Source organism: Micropterus salmoides, unplaced genomic scaffold (genome assembly GCF_014851395.1).
Source record: "Micropterus salmoides isolate LMB-PRFRI ecotype aquatic unplaced genomic scaffold, ASM1485139v1 Ms_hic_scaffold_7, whole genome shotgun sequence".
NCBI classification, from domain to species: Eukaryota; Metazoa; Chordata; class Actinopteri; order Centrarchiformes; family Centrarchidae; genus Micropterus; species Micropterus salmoides.
Window position 1 is genome coordinate 31,922,863 of NW_024044459.1, and position 15,159 is coordinate 31,938,021.

The 15,159-nt window shown below is 38.8% G+C and overlaps 1 protein-coding gene across 1 annotated transcript in view; it reads left to right on the top strand.

Annotated features, from left to right (window-relative positions):
* The window catches only part of si:dkeyp-14d3.1 (transmembrane protein 132C), a 149,028-nt gene that overhangs the window by 77,135 nt on the left and 56,734 nt on the right, over nt 1-15,159 (top strand). Inside the window, exon 3 of the mRNA XM_038704675.1 lies at nt 7,549-7,695. Within this exon, the coding sequence (XP_038560603.1) occupies nt 7,549-7,695 (147 nt within the window). The remainder of the gene's footprint in view (nt 1-7,548; nt 7,696-15,159) is intronic.

Here is a 15,159-nt window from a genome sequence, read left to right on the forward strand (position 1 = left end):
ATATCAATTAAAGCTGCAAGCAGCGTTGGGCGGGCCCTCGCACGTGTAGCGCGTCGGTGTGTGAAGCGGCCGTGTTGCATATTCTGGATCTCTGCCAGTGCGGCTGTGAATTTGCTACGCGGTTCCGACGCTGCATGAAGGTGTTGGATGTGGAGCAACATAGCACTTGCCGCTATGAATATAAATCGGTATTGGCGTGTAGATGTCTTCGGGGTGAGAGAGTTATCAAGCACGTAAAGTTTGGTTCAGATGTGAGCATGTACACTGAAGTTACAACAACTTCCTGTGTGATGGCGAAGAGTTGATCTTTGATGCCACGGACACGCCCATTGACGAAAACTCACAGATAGCACAACTTTTCATCGTCAATGCCTTTAGAAGCCACAGCACAAATCTGAAGTAGGTCCGACTAAATCCCTAGGAGGAGTTTGTTAAAGTACGGAGTGTGTAAATCATCCAACAATGACCATAAAATTCAAAATGGCCGACTTCCTGTTAAGTTTAGGATATGGGTTCTTGAGGCTTTTTTGTGCGTCTTTACATGATACATGTCCCCAGAAAATTTCGTGCATGTAGGTTGAAGGTGGACGAGGGGCTAATTTTTTCTGCCGCTAGCGAGTCATTTTGCCACGTCCATTTTGCCACGTCCATGTGCGAAACCCATAAAATACGAAATTTTTCACCACTTCTGACGTGTGCAAAATTTGGTGAGTTTTCGAGTATGTTTAGGCCCCCAAAATTGAGCTTACTTTGCAGAAAAAAACGCTTTTGTGGCGCAGCAGCGATCAGCTGATTTTACTCGCGGAGGCACCGGCTGCAGCTGCGACTGATATCGGATGTTGCCTGTGTGATCAGCTGGATGTGCAGAGTCTCTTTTCCTCTTTTTTGCTTCTGAAGATTCTTTAGTGTAGTTTAGTGACTTGTTTAGCCGACTCCTTACTTGTTTTTTACTTCTCACTGTCGTCTTTTCTTAGAGGAGCGACTCACCACTAAAGGAAAAAACACTCATGGAGATCTTTCAATTCAGTTTATTAATCAAAAGTTAACAAAATAATTCTCCGTTGTTCAACAAACACAAGAAAAATTTACTTAAATTCGTTTTCCACAACACATGAGGTCAATAAACTGTTTCACTTCTCTCTCAATCAAATACAAAAAAACTCTGATTCAATTTCCCAACATGATATAAAGCAGTTATTTGAAAAAAAAAGAAATAGAAATAGATCTCCATCCATCCATCCGTCCATCGTCAAACGCTTATCCTGCGTACAGGGTCGCGGGGGGGCTGGAGCCAATCCCAGCTGACATCGGGCGAAAGGCGGGGTACACCCTGGACAGGTTGCCAGTCCATCGCAAATAAATCTCCTTGTCCATAACAACAATAAAATAATTTTAGGCTACCAATTAACTACTATAGCATAAACAGTTGGCATTTCACACGAGGTATTGAATGAAGTACTCTAGTGGTATTGCTATCACTTTAAGGGTACTGGTATCGTAAAATTTTAAACGATACCCAACCCTACCAATCAATGCTTTAAATTCTCTTTCACTGGAGAACGGTGCAAGAGTACAGCTGGGGTTTTATATAATTATAAACGCTAATCTGAGGAGAACGAAATGGAATTGTCGTAACAGTGTTTACACACAATAAACTTTGGTTCTCAAAATGTAATGTGTGAAATATTGTGACTCCTAATTTCCATTCTTTGTTTCCTCAACAGATTCAAAATTGAAGATTCAAAGTTCAAGATCCACCTTCACACTCATATGCATTGAATGTTTGATACCAACCTTCTTTTACATCTCTTTTTGAATTAAACTTCCTTCTCTCTTCTTTCCTGGGCTCATTTTATCTTTGTGATGTTAGTGAAATGGCTCTAGCTGTCCCTGGGATAGCCAGTGTGAGCTGATATAGCGGGAGGTTTTTGAGTTTTCAAGTTGCATCTTCACACTGCCTCTTCAGCTGCAAGACCCTCTAGTTTTAAGATATTTTCGTAAAAACACAGAATGAAAACCCTCTCTTATCCTGTGTCTGTAAAAGGAATGATGGGTTCAGTTTTCTCTACATACACACAGCACCCTATTTCATTTATAGATGTGACGCTAGCAAACCTGGATGAGTACAGGAGCAGTCTAATGATTGGCATGATTTTGTGACGTTGTTCATCATATTAATATTGACGGGTGAAGTTTCCTAACGATACAATGGAATGGAAATTTGTGATATCAGATTTATTATGTAAAAGATCACAAAGCTTTTAAGGGACAATGTTATGAAAACTAAGGATGACTTTGAAGACTACTTCTAAAATACACAATAGACAATAGACATGTTTGTGTTTTATTAATCAGAATTGGCTTTACTGCCAAGTAGAGCTGTATGTGTAAGTAAATCTTACACATACAAGGAATTTGCTCTGGTGACTTGGTGGATAACAAACATAAACCTATATAATGACAAGATACAAAGTGCTATGAACCTACGCAAACAAGGCTGGTTATAGTATGTGATAACAACATAAATCTATTTTTATTTTAGCTTTGCTGACAGTAAAATCTTCAATAATATAAACTACACGTGTTAGTGCGAGTTGACTCGTTGATTTAATAATAACTTATTACAGTAACATATTTAACATGCAGTTAGCCTGCTTCGGCGCGTTATTTATTTCCATTTTTTCCACCTGTCTGGCACGTTTCCATGCACGCTATTGGATGATATGTATGTAGACATCGGACCCCAAACATAGCGCCTGCTGCTATTGCCGGAAAAAGTAACTTGGGTAAAGTTACCGATAAACAAAAATGTGCAAGAAGTACGAGTGGCAACAAATTTAGTTTAATTTGTTGATAACTGTAGAAGTTATAAGCAAAAAACTGAGTCCTCCCTCGATGGGGATAGTCTAAATACTTGAAAACTGCAGTTGGCCCACCGCCTAATTGGTCTGTCCACCACTTTGGTCCAGGCTGAAATATCACATATTCTCACTCCCAACCTGTCACAAGTGGACACTTGGTCAAAACCCCTTGGCATCGCTTTTTAATGCCCTGGGTACCCCATTAGAGAATTTTTTTGACGTTTAGGGCTCCACGGTCAAGTTAGCAACAATAAATATGCTACATCCAGTCAATTTAGCAACAAAGTTCAGTGTCCGGTTAGACTTTCAATTAAAGTACTTGTTAACATTGTGAAACATTGCAATTCACCCTTCACTAAGCCACGCCCCAAATATGCAGCTGGCCAATCACAGCGCGGTATAAGATATGACATTTTCATGGCTGCGCTCCATTGACTCATATGCAAAACAAGTTGTTTTTAGCTTTTTTTATTGCTGTATCTTTCCAAGATATAGTCAAATGCTGTTCCTGGGTCACTTGTAATACGTAGTTACAGCCACTATACCTATATAGGTTAAAAGCAGAAGTACGATTTTTTCCCTTTCCACAACCTAAAATAAATCCAGAAAAATTTAGGCTGTGTATTGTTCCTAATGTAATGTTTGTTAGCTAATGCTAGCTAACTTACTACTGAATGTAACTATATATAGCCCTACTGCTTTTGCTTTTTCATTATTGTAATAGTTAACGTAGACCTACCCAGCTGCACAGGAACATTGTTAATCCTTAATTTTGTTGTCCTTTGTCTCAATCGTCAGATGATGCGGTTGTTTGCTTTTACTCTGTGATCAGTAGGTTTTAGCTTCTATCATTATTTGAGTCAGTTTGACAGCATGAATATAACCTTCAAATGCACAATGCCAACCGCTTCTTTCTGAGATAACTTTTTCCCAAAAAGTAGACAATATTTCTCCAGGGAGTGCAGTAATAGACATTGGCAGAGCCATGCTAAAAGTCCGACAGGTCCAGTAGTTTGTCGGACTTAGCAACAGTAACTAAGGGTGGCGTGGCTTAGCGAAGGGTCAATTTGGTTAGTGAGTACTTGGTCAGGTGTAGACAACAAAACTACTTGATTAGGTTTAGGAAAAGGGGTTTTTGGGTTAAAAATAATTTGGTTACTTAACTGAGTTAACTTACGCAACTTATGTGACCTACGTAACTTAAATAAAAACATTCAATATTCACTTTTTGTTTCACACAGGAAACGAACATAGGTTTCCTGGTTGAAAGTCTGGTTTCTGGCCTACTGTCCACCCCAACCACCTCCTTACTCTGACTTTTCTGCTGAATATCATGCACCTACCTTTACCGTTCAAAAGTGACGCTACAGGGCTTTCCCCAGTGCGTTGAACTTTGACGTTAAGGGGCTCCCCAGTGCATTACAAACTAACGCCAACAAGTCTTGACCATGTGTCCATATGTGTTGACTTGGGAGTGAGAATAGGTGCTCAACAGTGATTAGATAGAAGCCCATTAAATTTTTATATAGAAATACATGGTTTGCAGGGGATGAATGCTGCGGACTTTGGTGATACCCTTAATTTTCCTCTAGTGCCATCTGCAGGTCATGGTTTGTACTATCTCAACATCTACTCAATGGAGTGGTCCCACATTTTATACAGACATTCATGGTCCCCAGACAATAAATCGTAATGACTTCGGTGATCGCCTGACTAGCGCTGCCATGAGGTTTTGTGTGAGATGTCTCAACGACTGTTGGATTGGATTGGCATGGAATTTGGTGCATAGGTGTCCCTCTCTGGATAAATCGTAACAACTTTGGTGATTGTCTGTCTTTTCATTTAGCTCCATCATCAAGTCAATTTGTCCATTAATTTGGTTTTTGATGAAATACCTGCCAAACTAATGACCTTTCCATCAGTCTCAGTTGTACTTGCAGATGTTAGCATGCTAACATATTAACTATGATTGAGCATGCACGCGTTATCATTATAGCTCAAAGCACCACTGTGCCACAGAGCTGTTAGCATGTGCTGTAGACTTTTAGTCTTGTTAAATCATTCTTGGAGTTTAAATGTACTCCGGTAAACATTAGTTTTAATAAGTATGATTGCTTAGTTGGCCATAGGAATTGTGTTTAAAGGCATATTCCCTGGCCGAGGTTACAACATGGCACTAATAGTCACTGTTTTTGATGACTGCTATTTAACCTGCAGGAGGCAACTACACTGACTGGTTACAAGGCCAAATTGACTATTACGTCAATAAAGGACGCTTCCTCTGTGAGTTTGGATATGGTCTGTGGAGTAATGACTGGTTCCCCTCTGTGTTTCGACTGTGTTTAAAACCTCGCTGGGAACCATGGATAGAAATCCTGATCACTGAAGTGTAAAGAAACTAGATACAAGACCCTGCTGCACCCGTTGGGACCCGAAGAGGACTGTGCATGAGCTCTTTGTGTTACAGTTGTACGCTCACTGCCAGTAAGTTCCTCCTCAGCACTTCCTTTCACTCTGGCTTAGACAGTGGGTCTTCCATTTAGCTGGGGAAAAATCCACCCTTAGATTGATGATGTAAGCTTTTATTTTGTGATGTTTTGTGTATTTCAGGATTTGCAGTAGGTCAAGATTTGTAAGAATTTACTTTTTGGTGTAGCTACCTCTCCTCCACCTGTCTCTACTAACGTTGACAGGCTGAGGTCATTCCCAGCTTTTCCACTATGTTTAAGTTTAGTAAGCAGGCTCTTGTTGCTATCAGGCAGGAGGATGAATGGGAATATAAATAAAGCCTTCTAGCCAACTAGGTGTGGGTGAACACTGGGTACTTGTGGTTGCAAATGTATACAGTAATTTATGGTGACAAGTTAGTTGAATATTTCTTTAATATATATATATATATATATATATATATTTAATTGAAATCTTTTTTTATCGTTAAAACAACCAGTGGGAGTAATGCGGGAAAACTAAACAACAAAACTGTGGACCCTACATTTCCCATATTGCAACAACATCTTTTCATTAGACTCCACCTACCCAGACGCCTTTTAACGCCTCCATGCTAAGTTTGTGTGTCCAGCCTGCCTATAAAATATTTGTAGTCTCAGTTTACCCCAATGACATCACCAGGGTTATTTTTCAACTATTTCAGTAGTCTACTTTTTAAATGAGTCAAACCACCAGTTTATTTACACACTGTAGCAATGATTTCACCTTCTTTTGCTTGCTCTGTTGTCTAATGCTGAATTCAGATTACACAATGTCAGCTCAATAATGGCCCAACCTGATAGACGTGGGGCAAAAATAACCATTGGGTGTGACAATTGCTCAGTTTTTGCAAGTAGTAGTAGTCATAGAGAAAGACAGTCAGTGCAGACAAAATCTATCAATGTCTGTTAGATCTCCATTCACACACACACACACACAACAAAAAGGGAAGCAGCTGGCAAAAATACATACAACATTGTGGAAAGACTGCAACACATAAACATGGTTACACACATATACATTAGGAGAACACACACACAAAAACACCTACATATCCACACACACATTCAGAGTGTCCCTTAGGTGTAGTGTTTATCGTTATTCCTATAAAGAGGGGAAGCATACCAGCTGTCATATTACACATTTTCACTTCACACATAGTCCCCTTCACAACCTGATAAGACATCAAAGAAAGAGGCCTGACTGGAGGGGGCAGATGTATTCATTGGCATACAGACAGGCAATCGCACAGTGAATGTTAAAGTGCAGCAACAAATTCAAGATGAAAGCAAAGTCCTATCTTTGGCCTCATCTGCCAACCTGGTATGGATTGGAAAGTGGTTGGGTCTTTCTTTCTAATTGAATCTTCTCTTCAATCCTGGAACTTAACTGTCACCCTCAGACAAAACCACACATGTTCCATGCTGTGTTAGTCTAAATCTGTTTTATGTCAACACTTTCTCCCCTCAGAGCCATCTCTGTACGGTGACTATACTGTACTGTGTAATATGGTTTACCTTTAAGGGAGGTTTTCATTTACATATTTTCTCCTTTGTAGTACACAGAGCCAAGGACGTTTATGCTGTCATTTTGCCGCAGTCAAAGAAACCTTTTCATAATATCCTTTTCAGACTGAGAGAGTCAATCTATTACTGAGGGAGGTAAAGAAGGAAGAGTAGTGGCATAATGGGATGGTCACATGTCACTCTGGCAGCACATTCACCATGGATGCCAGATCCCAAAGTGTCAGAGAGAGTTATCTTTTTGATTGGTTAATTCTGATACTCTCTATTTGGATTCAGAACCAATGAGCTTTAGGCATACACACACAATCACCTATCCGACTGCTTAGGATGTATAAACTGAACACTGAAACAGCAGGTGTTTGTTGTGTTTTGATTGACTAGTGGAACACATAAGATAACACACGTGTTTAAAACAGTGTCCTGTTGGGAAAGAAAAACAGTGTAATCAAAACCAAGATAACAGCTGGGTCAGAAGATAAGACGTGATGGTGCAGTGAACCATCCAGATAATGTATTGCTAGACAGAATGAAAAGAAATCATTGTCTGTCTGTGCTCAGCTGCCATGCATGGATCAGCCGGATATATCCAATGATTCGCTGGAATGAGGATCTTCTTGGTAACAGAGGAGAATCCTTCAGCCTTATACCTAAACATGTCTTTTCTTTCTCCACAGGGTGAAGTTGAAGGAAGGAGTGACGTTTCTTGGGGCTCGTCCCAGCAACCCCACTCAATGGATAGTTAGCCAGGATGTGAGGAGTGAAGGCCACCGAGTGGTGACTCTCCACTGCCGCAGGAAGGAGTCCAGCTACGATCAGCAAAGGTCAGCAGATGAATTTTTACATCATACACCAACATTTGCCTGGCCCATTGCTGCTGCTGCAAATCACTTTGATAAGAGCAGTGAGAGTAAATCAAAACATTAAAGTTTTGAGCCGTAAAACCAAAACAATAAGCTGAAGGATCTTCCCAGAGATGAACGGAACTGCAGAATAAGATGATAATACTCTGTGGGCTCATCAATACTGGTGACCCCTTTCACATTACACCTAGTAATGTCTTCCATTTAACCAAAAAAAGGTTTATTGTTAATATAAAAATATTAATTATTGCAGCTTTCATTTATGTATTTGCAGTATATTCGTCAGTTCTTTATTGATTTTAGTCTCCTACTGGCCACTATTTTCACATTTAGTCGGCAAAGCAGAAGTGATTGTTTTGTTATTGAAAAATGTATGCTTTTTTAATATAACCTTTACAGTTTATGTAAAAAAAAAAAAGCACACACTAAGATTTGAATACATTTTACAGCTGCTACAAATTCTCATTTTCTCAATTTTCTGGTACCCGACTATTGCCTTGAGTAGTGGTTCAGTCTCTTTAAAACTTTTTTACAGTCTTTTACATTACCACCATTCAAGCTGATCGTTAATATTTTGCAAAACACACAGGCACTGAAACATACAGTGTTATTGGTGCTCTAAGTTATGTTCCCTCTACTGGAATGGTACATTTGACTTGACATAAAGGCCATGGGATATGGGCCATGTTGAGACCACTGTGGGGGGGGGTGCAAAGTTAATAGACCTTCTTCTCACGTCCCCCTCTCTCTCTTTTTATTTGCGTAGTTTTTTTCTGCTGCCATACCCTCAGAGTTTGTGAGTTTGTTTTGGTCATTTCCTATCTGTATTTATGTCCTTAAACTAATCTGGCAGATAGGCAAGTGATTGCCAACACTGGGAAAAAAGGTTGCTGTGTTAATTAAGTTCTGATTGAAGGCTTTTGTGCGTTCCTTCTCGGATCAGAAAGTAGTTTTAATAGATCTAACTTTCTAGTGACAGGTGTCATTTTAAGGATTAGAGGCTGATTTAGGGTTTGGGAAAGATCCACTTTGGCTTTCGTGCCGCAAATTCTAAACCACTCACTTAAGAAAACAGGACATTTGACATTGCAAATGCAACTTTATAATGAAAGCTGTAGAGGGGTTATTTAAGTGTAGTGTCTATGAAACATATAGAATATCAATCTGTTTGTCCACTGATTTGTTAAGACATGCTGCTATTAGTGGATCACTATGAGGAAAGATTATAGAGTGACTACAATGCTACAGCACATACATTAAAGATAACTGTGCCTTCCTTTGAACGGCTATGGCTGTAAAATAAGAAGCAGCTAATTAGGACTTTCTTTAATACAGTAGATTGCTGTGTGATACTGCACAGTTACATTCAGACCAGCAGCTAGGTTGTGATGCGCCAGATGCTGATGACTACATTCAGATCTCAGTGGCATATTATTAGGTGGGTGTAAAATGTTCACTTCTCATACAACATCTCAACATACAGTACAACTTTATTTGACTTTACCAACAGTCGGTTTCAAACATGAGCTGCTCCAGGAGCTCAGAGTCGCCTCCGCACTGAAACTTATTTTCAGACCTTCCATTCACTCGTATAATAACTTTTGACAGCTCAGTCTTATAAATAGAAAGGTTTTGGCTGCCTGCAAATATACAGGGATGCAAAATATGCTGTTGGTAATCATTTTGTTTGTGTCTGCCTCATCCTCATTGCTCTTTTTATTGACTTAAAAATAACGGCCGGAATATCTGTAGCTACTGTAGTGACTGAATAAGACTCACATCAGGAGCAAAAACTTTAAGCTGAAAATGATTTCTTACATAAGATAATTTGAGTACATAAGATTTGATATGTCTGATTTTAGATTTGGTTTTATATAATTTGAGTAAGAAGCCTGAATACTAAAAGCCATTTGGTTCTCTTTGGCCGCTGGTGGAAATGCAGTAAACATGAACATGTTTAAAGGTGTTTTTTGTGGAGTAACATATTGTTTTAAAATTCTAAAACACTAATTGCTAACTTGAATATGTGAGGGGGCTGGCCACATTTGTCCAAGTTGAATTATTGGCCTTTAACTATAACGTTCCCATGGATGTTATATATCATGTCTGTGCATGGCAGTAAGTGGAGCTGCAGCATCTTGAACAACATAAAAAGGAGCTTTCAGCAAACTGCAGCAGTGAGCAGCAACACTTGGCAGCTGGCTCCTCCTTCCCTCTGGAGCCATTCTCCCGCTTTATGCAGGTTATTTTCTTACGACCTCACCTTCTCCCCCCCAATACACACATACACTCAGACACAGATGCTCCTTTACTGTAGTAAAATCATGTTTTATTGATTTACTAAGTGAAGGAGCCAGAGACAAGAGTGAGCGTATTTAGTCTAATCCCTGCTGTTTGGACCATGTACGATGGACTGCTCCTTAATCCCCAAGGCTGTCAAAGCCACTTCACAGAGAAGACCACAGACGCCCCGTCATGGCTATACAATACACAATGCTCCAGTTTTTCTTTCGTCTTGTCCTCCCCGCTCCCAGTCATATCAATAAAGCTTTCTTTTAGAAGCGGATTAGACATAGCTATCTCATCTGTCATTCAGCCTGCTTTCTTCCTTTCTGCTGCTTCCTTGATGATAGGAGCATGATGAGGTGTGTGAATGCTGTAGGTGCATCTTAATTTTTGTTTTTTTAACAACACTATGAACAAGATTATCTAATTATCCACATCTGAGATCTGCACTAGTTTTCAAACATTGGTTAAAGAGCCCCTCTTCCTACAAATCTTTTAAGAAAATTTGTGCACATAGCTGCGAAGGGTACAGTTTATTATTTAGCAGATCACACCATCACCAGTCATGCACAACCAGAGACGCTTTAAACATCGGGATGCTGCCAAGGAAACACGTTGCTTGTATGGAAAGCAGAAGGAATTGTGAAACTAAACAAAAGCACATTTAAAAGGGTGAATTACTGATTGTGAGCAACCGCCATGTGTTTTCATACACCATCACTGGTGATAAGAGACGCTGATAAGTTTAGACTGCTTACACCTGCAGTATATAATACGTTTTTGCAACTTTTTTTGCTCAGGCACAATCTGGGGTAACATTTAGAGACTAAAATGATGCTGACATTGTTTTTAAACATTTAATAAATATAATGTAAATATGAGCTTAAATATATTTATCAAATCACAGCACTGGAATGTTTTTCATTTGTAACATCTCTCCCACACTACTACAATGGAGTTGGCTAGAAAGTGTTTTTGACAGCTAAACGTAATTAATTTATTAGATTGCATTTTCTGAAAAAATGTGTGTATATATATATACACACACACATTTAAATATCATACATATCATATCATATTTATATATAGTTCTATGGCATGTTGTTCAGGAAATTATTTGTGGAAAAATGTCATGGAAAACGTTATAGAACATAATAATAAAAATATAATATTGAATCCAAATCTGAGAATATTGAATGAAACAGACTGGTGACACCACACTGGCACAATTTTTGGTTTAGATATGCAATGCTAGCTTATCACACAGTAGTTAAGCGTATAGTACTAATTTACAAATGTTAACTGACTATAGAACTATGTATTGGCAGTAGCTACAGTAGTACATGACCCAGATGATTTTTTACATTGTTTACAATATTAGTTTGTGGCAACCAAAGCATGATAAAAGTCTTAAAGGTTATGTATGATCATATTAAGGCACTTGGTTAAAGATGGGGAAAGATAGTCAATTTAATTGATAGTTTTCAATATTTAACCAAAACCATTATGTTTCCATACCTTAATCCAAAGTATTTGTGTAGTTTAAACCTATCCACATGCAGGATGCAGCATGCAGCATGTACACTCCGGTCTCCGGAGTTATATGCTTAACCACTCCACTCTGTGGACAAGAAAAAACGTTTTCAGGGAACATTATCTCCACAGTAATTGTGTTTCCTCCAAAACATATTACACTGAACCATAGTATAAACAGTAGGAGAAAGGGTTGCAATGGGAAATATGACAGCCACAATCTCACAATATGATAATGAAATAAATACTAGTCTGACCATGGTTTATATCTATTCCATATTCTCAGACTTTCCTTCAATATTTTCAAGTTTTCCATTAATTAAAAAATATTTATATATACATATTATACTTTTTAGATTAGAATTTCAGCTGGTACTTATGTGCATGGTTTGCACATAAAGTAAATATCTGTGGATGGAAGGGTCAGAGTGACCCAGCTGCCCAAGATGAGCAGCTGTTAGTAAGTCAGCTAATGATACCAGCAAACACATATGTGCTAACTGCTTTCATGATTGCAGTGAGATTGGATTTTCATCTTGACATACACACATACACACGCTTGGACTGAAAATTGGAATCGGAGCTCAGACTGTCAGCTGTGGTACAAATGGATCGTTGGCACAACCACTGGACCTTGGATTGTAGACTGGACTAAGTGTCAGTGAATAATGTCTGTGGGGCTGTTAATTTAGGCCTGTGTGTATGTGTGCCATGATGGGCTCTCACTGCAAGCATGAGAGCACAGGGTTGCCGATGGGTCAGGTGTACTCTATGTGCAGGTTCAGTCAGTCACTTGAAGCTGCTCACCCTGGCCAGCTGAGCCATCTCTTTCTTCTCTTTTACAGCTGATGCTCCAACCACACCCGACTCGCTGTAAATACCCATTTAAATAATAAATAAAATAGACATAGCTATTTTTCACTTGCAAACTCCTTTGGCTTGCTTATACTAAACTTTTATATTGACATATATGCTTCACAGCTAAACATAATATACATATATGTCAGTTTTCATCAAACAATATGAATTTTTCATCACACAAAACATTCTTTTCAGAGTTATGACATATTTTCAATCGGTTTCTCATCCCTACAGACATTTGAATTTTCCTATGGTAATGCAAACCTGCACACTTTCCCAGACTGGCGGCATTCAGCCTAATCAAAGCAATACTGTGTTGACAGTTTTTCATCAAGGTGCTGTAAAGACGCGTATACTGAAAATAACAGAGCTGAACTCCACCAAACAGCTGATGTCAGTTCTTTTTTTAAATTTACTGAAAGAAATCTATTGAGCATTCAATAATGACTTATTAGCTGTCCAGGAGCTCATCATGAGATGTTAAATTAAAAACCAGATCTGCTCCATGTTGTACTGCATATGCACAGTGCCACATGTAAGAGTTTTAGTTTAAAACATTAAAAAATGTTATCAACAATATGTGAAGAAGTTCTGACGTTATACCAAAGAGGTGTGTTGTGTTGCAGAGATATCTACTAAAGAACCAGCTAGCCTAGGCCTTCCTGTCTTGTTATACCACTTGTACCTCAAGAGGCGATAGTCTGATAGTATAGCTCAGGCTGTAGTTTCAGATGGGAGATGTGTGCGAGCAACAAGTTTGCCAAGTTACAGAAGCTCTCTTATTTTTTTCAGTCTAATAAATAAACAAAATAAATGCACAAAACGTCAGGTAAGGAAATATTCTTACACCCATTTTTCTTCTCAGAAAAATAAATTGGCTGAGCTAAAGTCACAGATAATAAGAACCTATGACTTTGATGGACAATTATGGGCATAAAGGACCCCCAGACCTTTACATTTCAATGTAAGTCAGCCTCTTCTTTTTTTAAATTTCCTTTCTTATACAGTGTCAAGCATTTCCATCTCACCTATGATGACCCTGTCTGTTGTTTTCTTTTTGTTAAAAATAATAAAATTAACGTATACCTTGTTTCTCTCTCTTTCACCAAACTTATTTGACACAAAAACTCAACAGACACAAAATAAAACTAACCAAAATCCTCTTGGTTATTCTTTCTGCTGTTCCAGCAATCACCAACTTGGTGCCCATTCCCATTCAGCTAATAGGACCGAGTTAAGTAGCAAACGACAGTTAGCAGCAGTGACCTGATATGTGATATACTGCCCTCTATTTATGAATAGGGGGACTATGAATTTGACAGATTGAGAGTAGTCTCAATTCTTACACATTGTACCTTTTAAAGCTGTATTGTCAGACAGACAGAATAACAGGCTTTTGGTTAAAACACCCATAAAGACCTTCAGTGAAGAGCTAGAAATCAAATTCATACTGTACAATTATGTTGCACTTTATTACCATAAAGACTAACTGATGGATTGATAGATTCTCGCTGACTTTTAAACATGCATTATTGAGGTTGAAGTTCTTATTTAAAATTAAGTGACTGTTTGCTAAACCCCGCCTCTGAACAGCAATTGTTCATTGTCAAAGCTTAGCACCCGTCACTAGGCATGACAGGTCTGTCAAGCTTTGGATTTCTCCACAAGATGAAACAGTGTAAAATGAGGATGATATTCTGTACCTAAAGATAAGAAGTCTGCTTTTGTTTTCCACTTTGTGATGACCCACTGTTTAAAAAATGACTTCAAATTTCAAGCAGTAAATCTGCAACTTTGCAGCAGTAACTAAGTGGAATGGGCTTAGCGAACAGTTCCTGTTAATTTCTATTTGGTTGTATACTGTTTGTTTTATGTCATATACATACTTAATGAACAACTGAGAGTTCATGAGTATATAGTTTTCCTTCTATACACCTGCACGATGAGAGATTTGCAGCCCCATACTATCCTACATGCAGATTATTTTTACCTTCCATCATATTTTGAAGTGAACATGTCACCCTTCCTTTGACAGGTTGAGATTTTCAGTGATGGTGCTACAGTACATCAAAGAATTCAAAATGAATCCCTATAGAAAGGGACAAAAGTGCTACGTGGAGTACACATGATACTGGCTGAAGTGCACTCTGGTAGATTGAAAAGTTCACTTTGTCACCATTAAAAGCGAGCCAATTCAAAACAAAAGCAGTCCTGCTTCCTCAGCATGTCATAAGCCATAAGTGGCGGCCCTCAGTAAAAGTGCCATGTCTGGGCCTTGGTAGTTCATTAAGACTGTCTGGGTGCAGATGGATCTCCCTTGTGAGCCACCACTTCATTAATCCCCTGCACCACACCCAGCAAGAGGGACAGCAGGCAGTCCACTCATTACCAGCCACTCCACAAAAGAGCCAGTCCAAGTGGGGAGGACATATATATTTTAATATCTTTTTTAATTATCCAAACTTCAAACAGCCTCGTCATGGACTGTTCTACATTGTCTGAATCAAATCTGCATAGAATTCAGATTAATGTAATTAAATTCAACGTGCATTAATTTTGCTATAAAGATACATGGGTTTTCCTCTAAAGCAGGCTTGTAAATCTCATCAATGTGAATGGTTAGGATCCCAGAGGGAAAGAAATCATGCAGCTATGTAATAACGGGTGAGATTTGGCAGCGACCTCACAATTTATCTCAATTTCAAAGTCTAGAGAACCTTTAAGGACATAATTATTTATAGATTG